General features: G+C 36.9%; 1 protein-coding gene across 2 annotated transcripts in view; it reads right to left on the bottom strand.

The window, feature by feature from the left end:
* The window catches only part of LOC127654252 (cytoplasmic dynein 1 intermediate chain 2-like), a 49,317-nt gene that overhangs the window by 3,054 nt on the left and 24,497 nt on the right, over positions 1 to 21,766 (bottom strand). The window contains exons 5-15 of one of the 2 annotated variants that reach the window (XM_052141363.1): positions 19,838 to 19,897; positions 18,599 to 18,714; positions 18,389 to 18,475; positions 13,713 to 13,875; positions 13,511 to 13,610; positions 6,457 to 6,582; positions 6,072 to 6,218; positions 5,868 to 5,981; positions 1,843 to 1,976; positions 1,590 to 1,734; positions 1,359 to 1,499 (exon numbers count right to left, since the gene is read on the bottom strand). In XM_052141363.1, coding sequence (XP_051997323.1) covers positions 1,359 to 1,499; positions 1,590 to 1,734; positions 1,843 to 1,976; positions 5,868 to 5,981; positions 6,072 to 6,218; positions 6,457 to 6,582; positions 13,511 to 13,610; positions 13,713 to 13,875; positions 18,389 to 18,475; positions 18,599 to 18,714; positions 19,838 to 19,897 — 1,333 coding nt within the window. The remainder of the gene's footprint in view (positions 1 to 1,358; positions 1,500 to 1,589; positions 1,735 to 1,842; positions 1,977 to 5,867; positions 5,982 to 6,071; positions 6,219 to 6,456; positions 6,583 to 13,510; positions 13,611 to 13,712; positions 13,876 to 18,388; positions 18,476 to 18,598; positions 18,715 to 19,837; positions 19,898 to 21,766) is intronic. The other variant, XM_052141364.1, reaches the window with a different exon arrangement.

Below are 21,766 nucleotides of genomic sequence, written 5' to 3'. Positions count from 1 at the left end.
AATTTCATAACCAGATTGAATAATGTTTAACAAAATTGAATTAATAAAATGTACAATATTTAGTTTTATACATTTTATTTGATAAAAGATTACTCAATTCAATTTGATGGAATTTTGTAACTAAATAAAAATATTTTTTGTGTGTAATATGTACATTATGTAAAGATTACTCAATTCAGTTAGATTTAAATCAATTCAGTTAAATTTGTAATAAAATTTAAATGCGTAAAATGTAAAAAAAAGTGTTTGCATAGCACATGGGGTATTTCCATAAACTTTCCATAATATTAAATATTTGAAATGCAACCTGTTATCATCAGCTTAGAAAAAAATTCTAATCGGCATAATTAGCCAAAATGAATGGTAACACTTTAAAATAAGGTTCTATTTGTTAACATTAGTTAAATCATTAAGTATCATGAACTAACATTAAACACTGAATTACAGCTTATTCATGTTTATTAATATCATCAAAATACTGTTGTTGATTGTTTTTCCATATTTATAATGCATTAACTAAGATTAAATAAATGCTGTAAAATTATTGTTCATTTTTAGTTCATGTTAAAGGAATAGTTCACCCAAAAATGTAAATTCTCATCTTTTACTCACCCTCATGCCATCCCAGATGTGTTCTTATGCAGAACCCAAATTAAGATTTTTAGAAGAATATTTCAGCTCTGTTGGTCCATACAATGTGCAATAAGTGAAAGGTGATCAGAGCTTTGTAGCTCCAAAAATCACATAAAGGCAGCATAAAAGTAGTCCATACAACTCCAGTGGTTTAATCCATGTCTTCAGGAACTATGAAGATTTATAGTAAAAAGTGACTTTAATATTGCTCTGTTTCTCACCCATACCAATTATATTGCTTCTGACTATATGGATTTAAACACTAGAGTTATGTATTACTTTTATGTTTCCATTATGTGATCTTTGGAGCTTCAAGGTTTTGGTCACCATTCATTGCATTGTATGGACCAACAGAGCTGATATATTTTTCGAAATATCTTTGTGTTCTGCTGAAGAAAGAAAGTCATACACATCTGGGTTGGCATGAGGATGAGTAGAGTAAATGATGAGAGAATTTTTATTTTTGGGTGAACGTATACGACTATATTGTAAAATGTTACAAAATTAATTATGTAATTTTTGTTTTGTCGCAAAACAATGTTTAAGACATGAATTCCTCTGTTGTTTTACTCTATACATTTTTATCCTTGCATTTCACAAATTACCTCTTCATGTCATTCCAATTGAAGTTCCAGTTGAACATCCTGTGTGGCGTGTCCGACTCAATTCAAATCACGCTCATGAATTCAGTTGTGAATTTGCTTTCTATGTGAGTGTGTGTGTACCTCAGTTTCATTGTTAAGGTTCCACAGGTCCAAGTGTCCGATCCCATCCACACAAGCAAACAGCGCTGGATGCGTAGGTGACCACATGACATCATACACATAATCTGAATTGTCCTCAAAGGAGTACAAAGGTTTATTATTCTGTAAAAGACACAAGTAGACCACAGTTACCATTTCAATCATGCAAACGTAGAGAAAGACTGTTGTTTATTACAGATGTGTGCTCAGCACCTTGGTACTCCAGAGCTTGACAGTCCAGTCAAATGAGGAAGTGACAAACAGATGTGAGAAGTCAACCGGTCCCACTGCCGTGTGGCAATCGAGCCCTGTGATTGGCCCATGATGACCCTCAAACATCTCACTGATACCTGCTTTACTACAACACACACATGTGCACCAAAAGTCAACACAAACAGGTGAAAACTGACACAGACACTTACGCACACACACACACACACACACACACACACACACACACACTTACCTTCCGTGTCTACAAGCGGTATAGACTGATCCGTCCTCACTCCCCACTACAAAGTTATTGACGTCACCCAGAGGAAATGACATAGAGGTCACAGCCACTGATTTAGATTGTTTGAAAACAAGCTCCAGACTGTCCTACACAAACACAGGGTTTAGGGTGTGATTTAGACTGTCTCTGTGACAAAAAAAAAACATTTACAATATATTTAATATGACCTGGTCTGTATAAAATCAAGCAACATCAAATACCGCCGTGGGTTTACGATTTATGAGGCCCCAAGCAACAAATCAACCCGGTGCCCCATTTTGAAAATTTTTGCTTAAAAAAAAATAACATAAAATTGATTTTAAATCATAATTTGAAATTCATCCTATGAATACTTGTAGCCAAGTACATTCAAAATGTTTACTGAAACATAAAAATCATGCATGTTTTCCAGTTTTCCACAAAAAAAAACTATATTTACCTACATATATTTTTACAAAACACTCTTTTTTTTTTTTGTTAATGTACAGTGTGTGCTAATCTACTGAACTCAGGTTTTATTTATTATTATTATAAGCCAACAATTATTTATTGTTGTCCAGTTTGTCATTATAATTTGATACAGTATTATTATTACTTTAACGTTCGACCAGCGAGTGTTTACATAGGAAAACAATGGAAAAACAGAGAAAAGCACTAACTCCCATGTATCTGTGAGTGAGCGCGCATGGGCAAAACAAGTTCAGAAGGCCTGTATATTTTTGAATGACCCAACCCAGTGAACCTCTGACATGAACAGCTCTGAGAGCGCTAACAGCAGAACAACATGTGACATGACACCCCTCAAGCGTTTTTTGCAGAGCTTTCCTACTGGGGCGGGGGCCCCACGCAATTGCCTGGTTTGCTTGGTGGTTAAAACCACTACTGGTCAAATAGTGGGGGTTTTATAGGAATATTCTGGGTTCAATACAAGTTAAGCTAAATAGACAGCATTTGTGGCATAATGTTGATTACCACAAAGAATCATGTAGACTCGTCCCTCCTTTTCTTTAAAAAAAGAGAAATTGCAGGTTACAGTGAGGCACTTACAATGGGAGACAATGGGGCCAATCAGTAAACATTAGGATTTCCCATTATCCCATTATCTAGGCTATTGCTATAATTGGGAATTGGCACCAGACCTCTGATATTAATTTATGCTTTATTATTGTTATTATTACTAGGCCTAATAGTAGGCATCATCTGCATTTTTTACAGAAGCTTGCTGGTAGGTGATGTTAATGTGAGACCTGAGCCTGCTTTGCCTTGCAAAGATCCTCAATTCTTGGCTCAATGTTTGATAAACATAGCCTCAAATCATCCTCGATTTGTGCACGATTGCGGTATTTCGTTTTGAGTGCAGTCATTTTTGAGAATCCTGCCTCACACAAATATGTCGACGCGAAAGGAAGGAGAATCTTCAAGGCGACGCCACAGTGTTCAGGGTATTCCTGCATCAATGCTGCCCAGAATGACGAAAGAGGGCAGGAGCTAAAGAGTTCCTTCAGTCTACTGTCACTCTTCAGCTCAATAAGCTGTTCCTGCATATCAATTGATAGCTCGTTTGCTGTGCACACAAACGGATCTCGAACCCACGCAAAAGAGCGATAATCCTCTTTAAAGTACGTCGCAAATTGTTTTCTCATTGCTGACAGGTGCTCAGACGCTGATTGAAATAGGAAGGAGAAATCGTGTGACGTGCCTGCATCAGTGATAAAGTCTGCAAGGCTGGGGAACATGTCGCAGTTCCTTCGACTGATGCGGCCATGCCAGAGGTCTAGTTTTTGTGTGAAGGCGTGAACTTTGTCTGCAAGGAGCAAAATATGAGTTTCACGGCCTTGCAAAGACAGGTTGAAATCAAACAAATGAGCCGCTTTCTAAAGTCTATGAGCGCAGCACACACAAATAAACTAAATTGACATACTGCAGTTAAATTTCAAAATGTGGTGTTTTTATATTTATAACATTTGAATACAGTTCAGCAACATACATCACACCTGACCTGATCGACCAAGAGAGCTGACAATTGACCATCACTTAATTTACCATCACCTCACGATTGAAAATGTGACACTGATTTCATATGACAGTTCAACAAACAAGTTAATAATATTAAGTCACTTACATTTTAGACGAAATAATGACTGTTTTGGTCTATTTTAGCAGCGAAAATAGATCCGATGAATCCAAACAAAGATCACAGCATAGCCATAGCGCATCTCACAGCAATACTCAATCGTGTTTTGAATGATTCAGTGTTGTGAACGAATCGGTTGAGTCAAAGATTCAAATTTGTTCAAAACTTTTTTTTTTAAATCAGTCCAAACACATTTTAATTTTTATTAAGGAGTTATGTATATACAAAACTATAACTTTTTATGACAGTAGTTTAGTGATAAAAAAATGTGCCCAAAAAATTTTGTTTTCCAGTTTTTTTTCCCCTTCCATCGTAGCCTACTCCACCGGTTGAGAACCACTGTATTAGTGCATAGAAATGAAAAATAGGAAATATAATTCTTCTAGTATTGTACAAGAATATTTGAATTTTACAACTTTTTGTATTTCCATTTCATATTTTGAATCGACTTGGCTACAACAGCTGTTTGGCTGAAATTATGGTTCCTCTGACTGAAAAATAAATCACCCTTTAAAGTCATATCTTTGAAACTGTAGTTTCCTAAGCTTACAGCTACTGTTAACTTTAAGTAAATCACCTACATTCATGCTACTCTAGTAAACTACAGTAGTTACTGTAGTTACATTCCGTTAGTGGTATCAATATTTGATACTAATCTGTCCTTTGAAAATCTAATTTCCAATGTTTGTAGAACAGCATTCTTCCACCTCAGAAATATTACTAAATTACGGCACATGCTCTCTGTTGCTGATGCCGAAAAACGAATTCATATGTTCATGACCTCAAGACTAGATTATTGTAATGCATTACTGGGAGGATGTCCAGCATATTCAATAAATAAACTTCAATTGGTTTAAAATACAGCAGCCAGATTGCTGACTAGACCAAGAAATATGATCATATTAGCCCCATTTTATCTTTGTTACAGTGGCTACCTGTTGAATTTCATATTCATTTTCAAATTCTGTTAACTACATACAAAGCTTTGAATGGTCTAGCTCCACAGTACTTAAGTGACCTTCTGACATGCTATATTCCAACACGTTCATTACTATCAAAACATTCTGGCTTGTTAATAGTTCCTAGAATATCAAAATCCACAAAAGGAGGTACAATTAGACAATATAATTAACAATATTAAATTTAACTTTTTATAAATTGAAATTTATACAAATTATAGACCACTAGACTAGAAAACACCCCATTTTATAAAACTGAATCAACACATAGTGATAAATGGCAGCAATGAACTCAATATTTTACTTCAAAAAAGAGGGCAATGTCCCTTTTAAGGCTACATGGGGGCTCAAGTGAATCGGTGAATAATTTACGTGAACTTGTCCATTTACATAAAGCTTCCAAACAAATAGACTCGCTAAAATGAATTGCAGTTCCCAATGCTAAATATAAGTGAATCATTTATTGTACCTGGTTCATTAAACCAGCTGAAAGAACTGAGTCACTTAAATAATTCTGATTTCCTATCGCTTCACTAGAGAGAGAAAGGAAGGTGTAGGCGAGTGTGTGTCAGGTCACTCAGTGATCCACCCGCTATTCTCTTGTCTATCATTGCGTGTTCCCTCACCTCGTGTGTTTGTTTTGGTTTTCTCTTGGCAGGTGTCACGTGGCAGCCGTGCCTCCATTTGCTGATTCGCTCAGGCTTGATCATCATTTTGTGACTTCAGCGTTACTCATTGGAAATTGTAGCTCCAGATACACACATCGTCAAAATAGCTGAACTACTGTCACGCCACTGAAAAATTTACCTAAGTTATTAGCGTAGATACTTTTAGTTAGTAACTCCCCGGCACTGTATATCGCTCATGCTGACTAAACAGCATGAACTTGTGTTTATGTGTGTTACCTGTGGTGTGGACAGCATGTCCAGACTCCAGGAGCACATCTTGCCATCAGTGGAGATGCTGATGAGATTATGAGCATTCTGAGTCCCCACCACCTTCACACAGTACACAGGGTGCTGCAGAGAGACAGACAAGAGAGGACTGAAATGAGCCAGTTGTACTTCACTGAAGATGATGTTGATGAAAGTCTGTGTGTGTGTGTGTACCGTGTGAGCTGAGGCTGACAGTGGTGTTCTCTGTATGGGGGTACGTTTGTTACTGCGGTTGTCCCACAGCACGATTTGACCCGAGTATGTTCCTCCGACCACCAGATTAGGGTGAAACTGTGCAAATGCTGCTGACATCACTGCCGACTGAACAGAGTGAGCGTAGTGTGAGCCCTGACCCACAACGCAGCAACAAGTGTGTATATATATATATATATATATATATATATATATATATATATATATATATATATATATATATATATATATATAGTTTATCATTTCAAATCTAAATGCAAATGTAGAGTGAATGCTCACATCTGTAGCATAATGAACTCTTACTCTTTTATCTCAAAAGATCACGAAAAATGTGCGAGCATTTTACCTGGCAGTGGAAGGCATATTCAGGTGTGGTCTTCTTATACTTCATGTTCCAGACTAGAGCCACTCCATCAGGCTCATGTGGAGCATCTTCATTACTGCAGTATGATGCTACCAGAAGCTCAGGGTACTGACGAGAATGAGAGAGGACAGAAAAACACAGGAACGACATTGTTGTATACTCTGCATCTGCTTGAGTCCGCAGCTTTCCAAACAGTGGTGTGGATTTTGATTCATCATTCATTTTGATTTCTTGTGCAGATTCGTTCAATGACTATTTTTGGAGATTGCATCTTTATGGCAGTAGGTGGCAACAAATGAGCATCTTTTAAGTTTGCAAGTAAGTCATTCAATCATTGACTCAACTGATTCATTCACCACAGAAACAATGTAAACAAATGAAAAACTATGCATAGAACATAGACCAGGTTTTTTGGAACTATTTTCAGAGGCAGAGATGAAATGCACAAAATAATTGTGCGGTAGACCGATATATATTGCTCAATCAGCTCCCTAGCTCCCTATGTCGTAAATCAGTATATTGTGAACACAATTTCGGGCACTGGCAAGGGTGTTCATCCACTGAACATTGGGACACTTATGATTCAATCACCTGTGACACGTTAATGAGCTCATGCTTTCAAGCGCAGTTGCAATTAATCAACAACATTGCTGTATAAATGACACTATCATTTTTTAAATTTCAAACGTACAGTGTTATTATAACAGATAAATGGCATAAATAAAGAAAGAAAAATGTAAAGGAATGTATTTTAAACCTTCTTTTAACAACTCAAATTTGTAAAAGATTGATTCACTTTCATGGTAATTATGAATGAAAGAGAAAATAAGGCTTGAACTTCATAGTTTTACACTTGTGCTCGTCTTCTTACGACTTCAGAATACATGACAAAGTTTCCAGTAAGGGAACATGGTGAGTAACGCTGCTCCCTTGTTTTTACGGTGCATTGTGGGTCTATTTAGGGAGTGAACGTTTCATGGCACTGGAAGAATTTTGCAATTGAGACAGCCTAAAAAAAACTCTGCGGCAAAGCCGTCTGGCCCTGGAGTCTTGTCTGTAGGAAAGGCCTTAATTACTTTGCCAAGCTCCTCCTAGATTATCTCAGAATCAAGAGAATTCCTTTGCTCAATCCTCAGTTTAGGAAGCTCTAATGGTTCCACAAAGTTTCTAATATCCTCATCAGTAGACAAAGACATGGAACTGTAGAGATCAATATAGAATTCTTTAAAAGCATTATTAATATCAATGGCTGAGGTAAATATTTCACCACCAGCAGATTTCACTGAGGGAATGGTAAAAAGACTCTCTCTGTTTTACATATCTAGCCTGAAGCTTCCCTGCTTTGTCCCATGACTCAAAGTATGACTGTCTTGCCCTGGATAGCCAAAACCCAACCTTCCCTGATAAAAGAGTATTATATCTGTATTTCAATCGGGTCAATTCCCTGAGGTCATTCGACAACATTCAGTGCTTTAGTTCTGCCTCTGCACTTTTAATATTCCCATCCAACTCCAAGAGTTATTGTGCTTTGGACTTTTTGGTGAACGAGGCATACTGTATGATCCGACCCCTAAGAACCTCCTTAAGTGCCTCCCAAGCCACACCCAGAGAGGAAACTGAGGACCAGTTGGTCTCCATTTAGACCCTGATTTCAGCCTTTAGCATTTGTTGGAATTCAGGATTTTTCAAAAGGGATACATTACAAAGCACCAACTATATTATTTATTTTTATCCATATGTGACAACACCACTAAACACACTAGGGCATGATCTGAGACAAAAATATTTCTAGTTAAGCAATAAGCAACTGATGAAATGAGGGACTTAATAAATAAAAACTATTCTAGAGTAAATCTATTGGACAGATGGGTTCAAATGTCTCCAAATATCTGTAAGACCAAGATTTGTAGACATCATTTGAAGTGTCAGTGTTGCTCTAGGGGGCTTGCACACATTTGCTTCACTATGATCAAGGACTGAGTCCATCAAAAGATTAAAGTCTCCCCCCAATATTATATAATGAGGGGTGCCAGCAGCTTGCAACGTCCCTTCAAGCTCTATAAAAAGCCCTGATCATCAACATTAGGTGCATAAATATTACCCAAATAAGACTTTGTCCCTACATTTAAGCTAAAACAAAAAAGACTCTTCCTAACTTAATCTGTTTGAGACATTTGAATTGTAGATGTTTACTTAACAGCATAATGACTCCCCTGCTCTTACTCGAGCCAGCACTAAAGAAAACATGACATGATTTTTCAGCTTCCTGAGGAGAAAGATGCATTTCTTGAATAAAAACTATATCATATTTCTTAGGTTTAAGAAGACAAATAACCTTCCTTCTTTTTATGGGTCCCCCAACCCATTCACATTCCATGCAGAGAGAGAGACAATCCACTCATATTAACATTTGACATTTTGGCATATAAGAAAAAATATAATTGTGTGTCAAAGCAAGATTATAAAGACCACATTCTAACATTAGTGCAACCATCAAAACCCGAACATCCCCCAGAACCAAACAAACGGAAAAAGGAAAAACATGCATATTAACCCAGCACACGGCATCACCAACTGGCATCCATACCTCCAAACTCAAACAGTCCATGCATGCCTATGAGAACCCCGCGACAACTTTGCCGTCAGAAGTCCAGTGTTTGTCAGACTCTAGCCAATAGTCAGAATAAGAGCATGTAGATTCATCCATAAAACTGTCCTGTGGGTGTGTTACTCCACAAAATATACTCCAGCCGCTAGGCGGAACCAGCACAAAAAAAGCGTGCAGGTTTCTCAAACAGTCAAGACAGTATTCTAGCCAGTCCACTTGTCTGTAATGTGAGTACAACAATTTGACTTACTCCATTGACTTTATGAAGGACATAGATTGCAGTGGGCATGTGAATGTTTTACGGCCATCCTTAGCATCTATTTTCAATTTGGCCAGGAATATCAGAGCAAAAGCGACCTTCCTTTGATGTAAAAGTTTCTTGCATTCCTTGAATCGATCACTTTTCTCTCGTCGAATTCGCAAAGTCTGGGAACAAGAAAATGCTGTGGTTCTTCCAAGAAAGCCTTCCTTTGCTTCTTGACACAAGATCTTTATCGGATGATCTCTGAAATGTGGCCAGAATTGATCGGGGCCTGTCTCCCTTCAAGGATCACCGAACGGGAACCCTGTGAGCTCGCTTGTTTTCCAGCTTATGGCCTGCTATGTCAAGCATATTTGGAAAGAGCCCATCCAGGAACTTCAACATTTCTTGTCCCTTTGCGATACGGACGTTATTCCGCCGACTTCGGTTCTCCATGTCTTCCAACTTCTCCCAGACACGCTCCAAATCCACCTTGGTCACTAGCGGATTAGCAGATAATTCCCTCTCCGATGACCTCAGGCAATCGATCCGTTTCTCAACATCCCCCACTCTTGTAACCACATCAGTGAACTTCCACTTCATGGCAGTGATCGATAGACGTATCACAGCAAGATCCTCCAAGTCAGCAACGACCTTCATCAGCATTGCTAACATGTTCAGCATCTCTCACCGCATTTCCCGCACCTCCCCGACTAAGTCGACTCCCAGGCTTCCGGCCTGCTCAGGGACATCAGCTTGAGCACGTAAGTGTCTTTAAATGTTACCAGAGCCTGAGGATTTTGAATTCTTTAACATATTGTCCTCCTGGAACAGTTATGGAACAGATCATATAGAATCTCACCAGTTATGTCATTTAAACCGGCAAAGTGCGCAGAGCTCGCCGTTCACATGTCCGATCCTTGCATGGCATCACGTGACTCAGCCTAATTTAGTTTTTAATGTTTTATCATGTGTATCTTTTACATTTTTCTCAATGTTTTATTAACATTTTAGAGCTGTACCTGGAGTCAATCATGGGTTGAGGTTCATTAACTAGTTTAAGAGTCAGTGTACTTAGAGGATAAGACACTGGTTGGATCTCATTGGTGAGGAGGGTTTTATATTTTATAGACTCCGGATCAGACTGATGGAGGTGATGGTGTATTTCAATGTTTAGGGGATATAAGCCTAATTCAGTCCTGCAGCCAGTATTGGAAGTGCCTCTGTGTAACCCCAAAATATTCTTTGCAAATTTCTACTGCGGTTTTATCACAATTTTGAAAATGTACGACTGGTCCCCAAATGTCACATCCATACAGTATAATAGAATTGCTGTAATGACTGAGTTGTATAATTTAATCCATGTTTTAATTGGTAATTTCATATGGCCAAGTCATGATTTAGTTGTATAAAATGCCCTCCGAGTTTTTCAGCCAGACTTCAGAAGTTTACATACACTTACAGTAGGTTCAAGTCATTAAACTAATTTTTTAACCACTCCACAGATTTAATATTAGCAAACTATAGTTTTGAGTTTTGAAAAGTCGTTTACATCTACTTTGTGCATAACACAAGTAATTGATCCAACAATTGTTTACAAACAGAGTGTTTCACTTTTAATTGTATATATTACAATTCCACAGGGTCAGAAGTTTACTGTGCCTTTAAACAGCTTGGAAAATTCCAGAAAATTATGTCAAGCCTTTAGACAATTAACCAATTAGCTTCTGATAGGAGGTTTACTGAATTGGAGGTGTACCTTCAAACTCAGTGCCTCTTTGCTTGACATTTGGAAAAATCAAAAGAAATCAGCCAAGACCTCAGAAAAGAATTGTGGACCTCCACAAGTATGGTTTATCCTTGAGAGCAATTTCCAAACGCCTGAAGGTACCACATTCAGCTTTACAAACAATACACAAGTATAAACACCATGGGTCCACCCAGCCATCATACAGCTTAGGAAGGAGACACATTCTATCTACTAATGATGAATGTAGTTTGGCGCGAAAGTGCAAATCAATCCCAGAACAACAGCAAAGGACCTTGTGAAGCTGCTGGAGGAAAAAAGTAGAATCTATATCCACAGTAAAACAAGTCCTATATAGACATAAACCAAAAGGCTGCTCATCAAGGAAGAAGCCATTGTTCCAAAACCACCATAAAAAAAGCCTGACTAGTTTTCAAGTGCACATGGGGACAAAGATCTTACTTTTTAGAGAAATGTCCTCTGATCAAATTAAACAAAAATGTAACTGTTTATCCATAATGACCATCCTTGGAGGAAAAAGGGTGAGGCTTGCAAGTCGAAGAACACCATCCCAACAGTGTAGCATGGGGTGGCAGCATCATGGTGTGGGGGTGCACTTCACAAAATAGATGGCATCATGAGGAAGGAAAATAATGTGTATATATTGAACCAACATCTCAAGTGGCAGCCAAGAAGTTAAAGCTCGGTCGCAAACGGGTCTTCCAAATGGACAATGACCCCAAGCATACCTCCAAAGTTGTGGCAAAATGACTTAAGGACAACAAAGTCAGGTATTGAAATGGCCATTACAAAGCCCAGACCTCAATCCGATAGACAATTTGTGAGCAGAACTTAAAAAGCGTGTGCGAGCAAGGAGGTCTCAGTTACACCAGTTCTGTCTGGAGGAATGGGCCAAAATTCCAGCAACTTATTGTGAGAAGCTTGTGGAAGGCTATCCAAAAGGTTTGACCCAAGTTAAAACATTTAAAGGCAATGCAACCAAATACTAACAACATGTAGGTAAACTTCTGACCCACTGGGAATGTGATGAAAAAAATAAAACTCTCTACTATTATTCTGACATTTCACATTTTTAAGTAGTGATCCTAACAGAGCTAAGACAGGAAATGTTTTCTATGATTAAATGTCAGGAATTGTGAAAAACATGTGAGTTTAAATGTATTTGTCTAAGGTGTATGTAAACTACATATAAATACAAACCTCAATCTGGTATATAGATATATATATATATATATATATATATACATACATATATATATATACATATATATACATACATATATATAATTAATAGTTTATCTGCCTTTTCTACAACCTTAGTTATCCCTATTGGCAAAATCCACTATCAGTCAACCACTATTATACTATTATTAAACTATTACACTATTATTTACTTGTTTGTTGAACTGTATTCTTATTGTATAACAGCAAATATCACACTCGCAAACATTTTGGCTATCAGTTGAGGTAAAAAGTGTGGTACTTTCAAAACAAATCACCATATTTAAATCCATTATGTAGAATTCTACCGATTTTACCCCAACATTAGCACAGATAATGCTAATAAAGTCCAAAAAGTTTGTCTGAGGCTGGTCATGGTGGATCTAGTTCACTCATCTTGTCCTAGTGATATCTGATTTGAGAAATAATTATTTGTTTGAATCAGTTCTAATTAATGATTCAGTTGAAATTATTTACAAATTAGTTGTTGTTCAAAACTGAAAGAATTTTGTTTGGGAGTAAAACTGTGTGGTGAATTATGCTGGAATCATAAACTTTAACAAAAACTATGTAACTTAATAGTGATAAACATCAGTTTTTCACTCTGCTAAACAAATGCTAGAGGTTAACTAGAATTTAGAAGTTAAATTCACATGGAATCATGGATGTCTGATAATCTCAAGTCTGCTGAAACAGTTAAATTCTATATATGATACGGCTGTCGATTTAATGTATTAATTTAGTGAGATTAATTATATGAAAATAACGTGTTTAAAAAAATTACACAATTAATCACACCTCTGACCTGTATGTAAATTCTGTAATAAAGAATGTTTCTACAATCAGAGCAAGTCAAGGTTGATGTACCACCTTGATGCTGTAGGGGGCAGTCAGCGCAACTCCAGTCGTACAGGCAACGTGCCTCAAATCTTTGATTAAAAATTCATAAAAAAATCACCTGACAGCACTAATTTATTAATTTGCAGAGTTGAAGAATGTTAATTTAATGCTAGATTATTCATTATTATTATCTGTCAATGTTTTAAACATTTTCTGTTAACGTAACCTATATGTTTGGGTTTTGTTTTTTAGAACATTTTTAAACACTGACTCTGTGAATCATTTAACTAAAAAACCCTTCAAAGAATCCAGACACTAAAATTAATCGAAGCTACTGTATATTTACACTCTCTTGTACCTGTGGTGACCAGTCGAGGCAGGTGACGACTCTGTGTTTGGACCAGCGTTCGTCTGCAAACTGTCTGTTCATTGAGAGTTTTGCCCCATCCTGAGACTCCCTGAGAGAAACAGGTACAATACAACAACAAATTACACAGTCATCACAAACCGGAGACTGATAAAACCAGAGACTGATACACACAATCACACTCTCTCCTCACCCCTCTTTGTCCTGATTATCTCTTCCACTGTAATCAAAAAATACGTCCACCTGTTCGGAGAGCGCGCGCTCCATGATACGAGAGCTGTGGTCAAAGAAGGTTGTGAACTCTTCAGAGTGAAGAATCTGTTGTTTCTCTTCCTCAGTCAGCTCATGAGGGGGTGCTACAATGAACAGAATGAGTTTACCTTTTAACATGATTATTCAACGTTAGTATTCAGCTGAATTTTAAAGACCTTTTCTGGAACAGAGAGTCCTAATTTGCAAAAACATGCCCAGTTTTTAGAACTACCTTAAAATATATATATATAATAATTCTTATTTTTAATTTGCACTTTCGATTTAACGCATTCATTCAGTGCAATTATTATATAAAAAAATGATGTGTTAAAAATGTTTGCAATTAATCATGTCCCAGGACCAAAATAAAGGATATTCCTACAAGGGTCCATTCAGAATTGAATGAAAAAGGCCAATTCAATTCCAGAATTTGGATAGAATTTGAATTGAGGTAGCAAAAAGGATGTTTTTTTCGAATTTGAATTTAAGGAAGTAGAATAAAAATGGAATGAAATTCAAATAAATTAATTGTACTATTTTTTTAATTTTTTTATTTAAATAATACATTTGATTTTTCAGTATAACTGAATTTTCAGTATATATAAAACATTTTCTCATATAATCATATGATATAACAAATGGGGTATTTCCTGAAACATTACATTATAACAAGCTTTATATAAACAATACTGAAAAACATTGAAAGGTTTACTAGATTATTATAGTAGGTTTTGCTTGGCAGCTTTCAGGAAAGCATAGCAGGGAGTTGGATAAATGCATTTATTTGAGTTCAGATTGGTCAACACAAAATGTTTATGGGGTTCAGTCTCAATTTGTTTATTGTTATCCTTGTCGTGTTTAACGTACCAGGTGTCGAGTTCTGTCACTGTGTGCCATTTTAAAATACTTTAAAGTATTTCTCATAAGTGTTTATGTGATGAGTGAAGATTTTTTTAAAACAGCAAGCACATCACTTTCCATTAAATACAAATGTATAGAAATATACATGAGATGCTCAGAATATTTAACAGTTTTAAACCATGTAATAAAGGAAGCAGTTTTCAAAGGATGAATTTAACAGAGTTTAAGAAATCTACTTAAAGTTACTTAATTCAAATATGTATTTGTTAAATATCCATCCATCCATCTTAAACTGCTTATCCGAAGTCGGGTCGCGGGGGAAGCAGCTCCAGCAGGCGGCCCCAAACTTCCCTATCCCGAGCCACATTATCCAGCTCTGACTGGGGGACCCCGAGGCATTCCCAAGCCAGTGTGAAGATGTAATATCTCCACCTAGTCCTGGGTCTTCCACGAGGCCTCCTTCCAGCTGGACGTGCCTGAAACACCTCCCTAATGAGGCGCCCAGGGGGAAATTAAAAATCAACGCAAACTTAATCTCTTTCAGTTTAACAAATACATACATTTTTACACTATTAATAATGAATAATAAATATGATAAAGTGTAATATTGGAAAAAAAATTCCTCTTTGAGGACAATAAAATAAATGATCTATCTATCTATTGTCTGCTCGACACAACAGGCCATAAGCTGAAATCGAGCAAGCTCACAGAGTTCACGGAGTCCCAGATTGCAGATTGGCTGAGGGAGGCAGGCCCTCTTACATCGATGGAAAATCGCTTGTACACTGATGTTTCCGGCTACAATGAGAATAGAAACTAAGAATAGCCGCAAAGTATTTACATGTCCACAGCAAGCGAAACATTGGAGTGAGTAAGCCATTTGGTGTTTCTCATGTGGCCCCCCAAGTTAAGTTGACTTGCTAAACATACTTTTTTTTATGTATTATTTTATTTGAATCGCTAAACATACATTTGACTGTCTGAGGAAGCTGGCCTTTTTTTGTTCTTTTTGTGTTGGATCCGCCTAGCGGCTGGAGATTGTTTTGTGGAATAACACTCCTTCGGGACAGTTATAAATGAATCTGCATGTTCCTTGTGTTTATGCCATCCTATAGGAGTTTGTTTTGTGGAGTATTTTTTGCAGGTCATTTTCAGGGAAAGACAGTGATACTTTGTGTCAGGGGACAAAGCAGGGAAGCTTTTGGCTTGATATATAAAGCAGAGAGAGTATTTTTCTACCATTCATTCAGTGAAATCTGCTGGTGGTAAAATATTTAACTCGGCCATTGATATTAATAATGCTTAAAGAATCATGATCTCTATATTTCCACATCTTCGTCTACTGGTGAGGATTTACACAGATTATATTTTATTATTCGTCTCCAACCCCAATAGATCAATGCCTTGTCTCCACAGATTTACTAACTCCTTTTCTAAATTCTATGGATACAGAGTTAATTGGTCTAAATCCAAAGCTCTGGTTCTGACAGCATACTGGACAGTAACGGCTTTCCAGCCGGGCGCCTTCCGGTGGCCCAAACAGGGCATTAACTATTTGGGCATTTTATTTCAGGCAAATTTGGGTGATTTATTGAGTTAATTTTGATCCCTTAATAAAAAGGTTTTTGAGTGATGTGGGCAGGTGGGCTTCATTACATTTATCTATGATTGGGATGGTTAATGTTATTAAAATGAATTGTATTCCAAAATGTAACTACGTGTTATAGTCTCTCCCAGTAGATGTCACCCTCTCTTACTTTAGGCAATTTGTTAGCATAGCGAAGTCCTTCACTTGAAATAAAGCATCCTAGATTGCATTTTAATAAGTTACATAGAATGATTGACAAAGGTGGGCTCGGCCTACCCAAGATTTTGTTTTAGTATTATGCATTCAGTCTCAGACATTTGGCTAATTGGTCGCTTCCACTTGAGAAAGCCCCTCCTTGGTTTTGTATTGAATAAGAAGTTCTTGCACCAAGTTCACCATTGCAAAGCCCTTCAATCAAACTATTTGGAGAAGTTAAGTTACACCCCGTTACCTCATTTGCACTTTTGCACTCGTTATGGACAAATGTGTCCAGAGTGTTTAATTCGGCATTTAATTTAATGTTGCTTCAAGCATTTGGCTGAACCCAAAATGTACTGATAAGTCCCCTTTCTGCTGGTCACAGTGGATTGTGAGGGGGGTTACTACACTCAGTGACCTATATGAGAGTGGAGTGATTAGATCCTTTGAAAATTTGGTTCAACATTTTGGAATTCACAGATCTCAGTTCTATATGTATTTACAGCTGTGCCACATGCTATGTATTGCTTTAGCATACACCCCCCTAATGCGGCAGATACTCTTAGAGAGGTGATTACTGCTTTTGGAAAAGGTCAAGAGGCATCAGTGTATTACTTCCTGTAAATTCAGAGTCTGGGGGATGGAATTGTTCAGAATTGTTTATGTGGTAGTGTGTGTAAAAAGTTGATTTTGTGTATTTATGTTTTGTTTTTCTGTGTTTTAATAAAAATGTTAATAATAAAAAAATTCCAACTCGTGAATTGAAAGCGTGTTAATTCTGAAATTCTGAATTTTGCACAACCTTGATTCCTACCATCGGAACAATTCAAGCATGAATTACCACATGTTTTCAGCAGTGGGCATTAAGCAAAACACCAGCTGTAAAGGCAATATGCAGCTGTACAATCAACAAACCACTAGTGACAGCACAAGATGAGAACACGTTCTTGCATTCAAACACAGCTGGACGGAGCTCAATTCCGAATGCAGGGTACATGAGACGTGTTTTTCAAAGTGTCAAACTACGTTCATCTTGACTTATATAGTGCTTGTTTTAACCTTAGAGGTTACCAAAACACTTTACACTGTGTCCCAATCACCCATTCACACTCACATTCACATGCCGCAGAGCTGCCATGCAAGGCGCTAGCTTGCCATTGGGAGAAACTTGGGGTTCAGTGTCTTGCCCAAGGACACTTCGGCATGTGGAGTCGTGTGGGCCGGGAATCGAACCACCAACCCTGCAATAAGTGGCCAACCCGCTCTACCACCTGAGCACACACAGCCGCCCCAATTGCGAGTAATACGATTAATTAATTGGCATATCATGTAAAAATTGTAATCGATTGACAGCCCTTATTCTAATTAGACTGACATGTACAATGTAAAACTTTATTGTGAGTTAATCCAAAAATTTGATTAATATGGTAACATCTAAATTAACTGATTATTTTCAATCAAATTTTTTTATTTAATTTGACAAAATTTATCTGACAATTAGTTTATACCAGTGAAAATCCTTTTTATTGGTTAAATCAAATACAAATAGATCCTTAATGGATTTGTTCACCCAAAAATATAATTATATTATATTAATTTACTAGCCCTCATGTCAACCCAGATGTGTACGACTGTCTTTCTTTAGCAAAACACAAATGAAGATTTTAGAACAATATTTCTGCTCTGTAGGTCCATACAATGCAATTAAATGAGTGCCAACTTTTTGAAGCTCCAAAATGTACATATAGCCATTATAAAAATAATCCACATGATTTCAGTGGTCTAATTAATGTCTTCTGAAGTGAAACGCTGAGTGTGTGTTAGAAATAGATTAGTATTTAAAACTAGTCCTTTATTTTAACAACTGCAGTTAACCACTTTTTTCAGTGTAGTTGTGTGTTCTCAAGACCTGTAAATGTAAAAAAAAAAAACGGATTTTACATGTGTTAAGGTATGTTTGAGAACATTACCTTCCTCTTCCTCCTTCTGAGAGTCTTTCTCATCCTGCGAATCCAGAACCGGCTGAGTCACAGCCAAATCTTCCTCATCTTCCTCATCTGTAATCGACAACCATAGAGTATCGTTTTCTGTCAATATACACACTGGTGCATTAAAGAAAGGCAGTGTGTGTGTGTGTGTGTGTGTGTGTGTGTGTGTGTGTGTGTGTGTATGCGAATCACCTTCTCTGGACTGAGTTTGTGTTGGTGTCTGGGTCTCCTTCGAGTACGACACAAGCTCTCTGGGCGGGATGTCCACCTGTGTGACTTTTGACATGCCCAGCTTCAGAGGGCCACATCTGAAGAAAATATAGACATATACACTGTGAGATAAAAAGACAGTGAGGTAGTTATATGATCACTGTACAACAACCAAACTTGTCAGTTACTTGGCAAATGAGCTGATTAAAACATAATTGCTCAGTCAAAATAATATATTTTACAATAGAAATTGATCATGAAATGCACACAAGAAACCTAAAATTCTTAGAAATCCATTTGTTGAGAGGTAGTTATGTGTCCGAATAGACAGAGTGGAAATTTCAAGAATGTTTGTGGAGTCTAACCTCCTAAATTATAGGAATAGTTCACCCAAAAATAAAATTTCTCTCATTAGTTACTCACACTAATGCCCTCCCAGATGTATATGACTTTGTTTCTTCTGCAAAACCCAACATAGATTTCTAGAAGAACATCTTAGCTCTGTAGATCCAATGAATGGTGACCAAAACTTTGAAGCACCAAAAAGCTAATAAAAGCTATCTTTAAAATTCCAGTGTTTTAATCCATGTCTTCAGAAGTGATATAATAGGTGTGGGTTAAAAAGAAAAAGTAAAAACATTTCTCCCCAATTTGGAATCCCCAATTCCCAATGCGCTCTAAGTCCTCGTGGTGGCGTAGTGACTCGCCTCAATCTGGGTGGCGGAGGACGAATCTCAGTTGCCTCCAGTTTACCTTCACTTACATTGAATGTTGCTAAAAAGCTGAGATATTATTCTAAAAATCTTCATTTGTGTTAAGCAGAAGAAAGAAACATCTTGGATGGCATGAGGATGAGTAAATGATGAGAGAATTTTACTTTTAGGGTGAACTATGCCTTTAAGGATCGAAGCCACACAGGACCTCAAATCAGAAGGTTAGGTGTCTCAAAAAATACATACTAAACTGTTTTATTTCTTAAGATATATAAATTATATTTCAACACTATGTTAGTCAAAGTCAATGTATAATTGACACACTGTCTGTCTACATTAAGAGTGCTATTTGGTTTATCATGACTGTCCATGAAAACAGAAGACAGCAACAGAGAGATTGGACAAATGTAACAGAAGGATAAAATGAGTAAATGCAGGATACTAACAGAGAAAAGAGTGCAAGTAAAGCAAAGCAGGAGTGATGTTAATGACAGATAGAGAATAGTACCCGAGCTGGGATTCTGAATGGAGCAGAAGTGTAGAAGGGTCAGAGTCCCAGTGAAGAGTCCTGTTAGACACAAACACAGGTAGACATGCATGCAGACAGATACAAAGGAGAGCCGTTATAAGAGTCGCCATTCCGATACACTGTTATCCACTCAAAAAAAACGTAAGCATGCACACACACACACATTAAGGGGAGTTTCACACACAACAAAATGCAATATAGTGATCAGAAATCAATTGCTATTTTTTAATGGCTTCGAATGTGGTGAATCCAATCAGTATTTAGACTCAGAACTATCCATTTGAGAATCTTACTTTTACTCTTGAGTGTTATGTTTGTTTTTTGCACTGATGCCGATACTGATTTTTTTTTAATATATAATCTTATTTTTGGTTTGCGTCCATCAATTTCCAAATAAAATGAGAAAAATACTAAAGGTGATGAAATACCTTTTATTTTGTAAAGATTTTATGAATTTAATTCACTGGACTATCAAAAATAACTATGTCAGGGTTTAGTTTGCGATAATGACTGACTGAATGTAAAATCATCTCGCTTATTGTTACTTACCAAAAAAAGCTAATAAATAATCATTAAATACTGATTTGAAACTACACTGTAAAACTGTTTTGTCTGGTGAACAAAAAAATTGCATCATGTGGTAACATCTAAAATAACTGGTTTTATTCAATAAAAAAATAAAAGTTTGTATCCGTTGATTTCCAAATAAAAAGAGAAAACCAAATGTGATGCAATACCTCTTAAAGGCACAATATGTAAAGTTTTTCATGTAATATTCACCTTTTTTTTGCCAATGTGTGAACGGCTTGTAACGCAACTTAAAAAAATTAACCCTTCCCGGACTTCCTAGGTTGCCAATTAAAGCCTGAAGACTGATTTTTATACAAAGGGAGCGGGTCGCATTTGCCGAGAAAATCCAATGGATGTGACATTTATGCGTGCTCCCGAGAGCCTTGCCTCAGACAGTACACAAACTCTGAGTAAGCCAAAAAAACATTTGTCTACTGAATCCTGTCTGGTTAAGCAGAAACATGATCGTGGTCGAACGAATACTAGAGTGAACATCGGCTGGGTATTTGATTCCTGGAGGGAACTTCATTCGGTTTTGGGGCTCAAAACCAACCCTGAATTGGCGTTCTTCTTATTGGACATGTAAGCTTATATAACTGCAAAGCATGAGAAATATAGTGCCATAAGGATTGATCTGTGTAATTTTAGCTAACTTGATCTTGCCTGCTAATGCTGACAAATTGCATGCTACCTTGCTTCATAACTATCAAATAACTTCAACAATATTCTCTTAATACTAAACGTCAGGCTAATGTCAATGTTAATCTGTAATTATTCAGCAAAGTAAACTACAATAACACATGAAATGAATGCTAGACAATGTTCAAGATAATGCAAAAAACTCCATTCATTAGTGTAATGTAACTTGGTTATACAGAAAATATATACATTCTACTATTGTAAAACAATAGCGCATCGATATATCAAAATGACTGTTGTGATGGAATCACATCAATACTGAATTGCATCAACATATTATAATGTACAGTCTATTTTATAAACAGCTTCTGTTGTCACCCACCAAATGGAGCTAACAGCTATTGATAAAGCTGGCTAGCTAGCTAATGCCAACATAGGCTATCGTATAAATGCAGTCAATGTATCATGAAAAGAAAAGTGACTACTTTAAACTATAGTCTTGTTTAGTCAGACCTTTATCCTCACTTTGTTTTAGCCCTGTTCCAGCATTGGAGAGTCAAATATAATATACAGTAAAACAGTAAATAACAGTGTCATTTTAATTATGCTACCTCATCTGTCAGCATGATGTCTGTGAATCACTTTCAGTCTCTTTGAACATAACATCATTGTTTTGGTTGATGCTATTGTGTACTTTTT

This window comes from Xyrauchen texanus, chromosome 13 (genome assembly GCF_025860055.1).
Source record: "Xyrauchen texanus isolate HMW12.3.18 chromosome 13, RBS_HiC_50CHRs, whole genome shotgun sequence".
Classification (NCBI taxonomy): Eukaryota; Metazoa; Chordata; class Actinopteri; order Cypriniformes; family Catostomidae; genus Xyrauchen; species Xyrauchen texanus.
The sequence above is the reverse complement of the archived record's forward strand: the minus strand, read 5'-3'. Positions and strand labels throughout refer to the sequence as shown.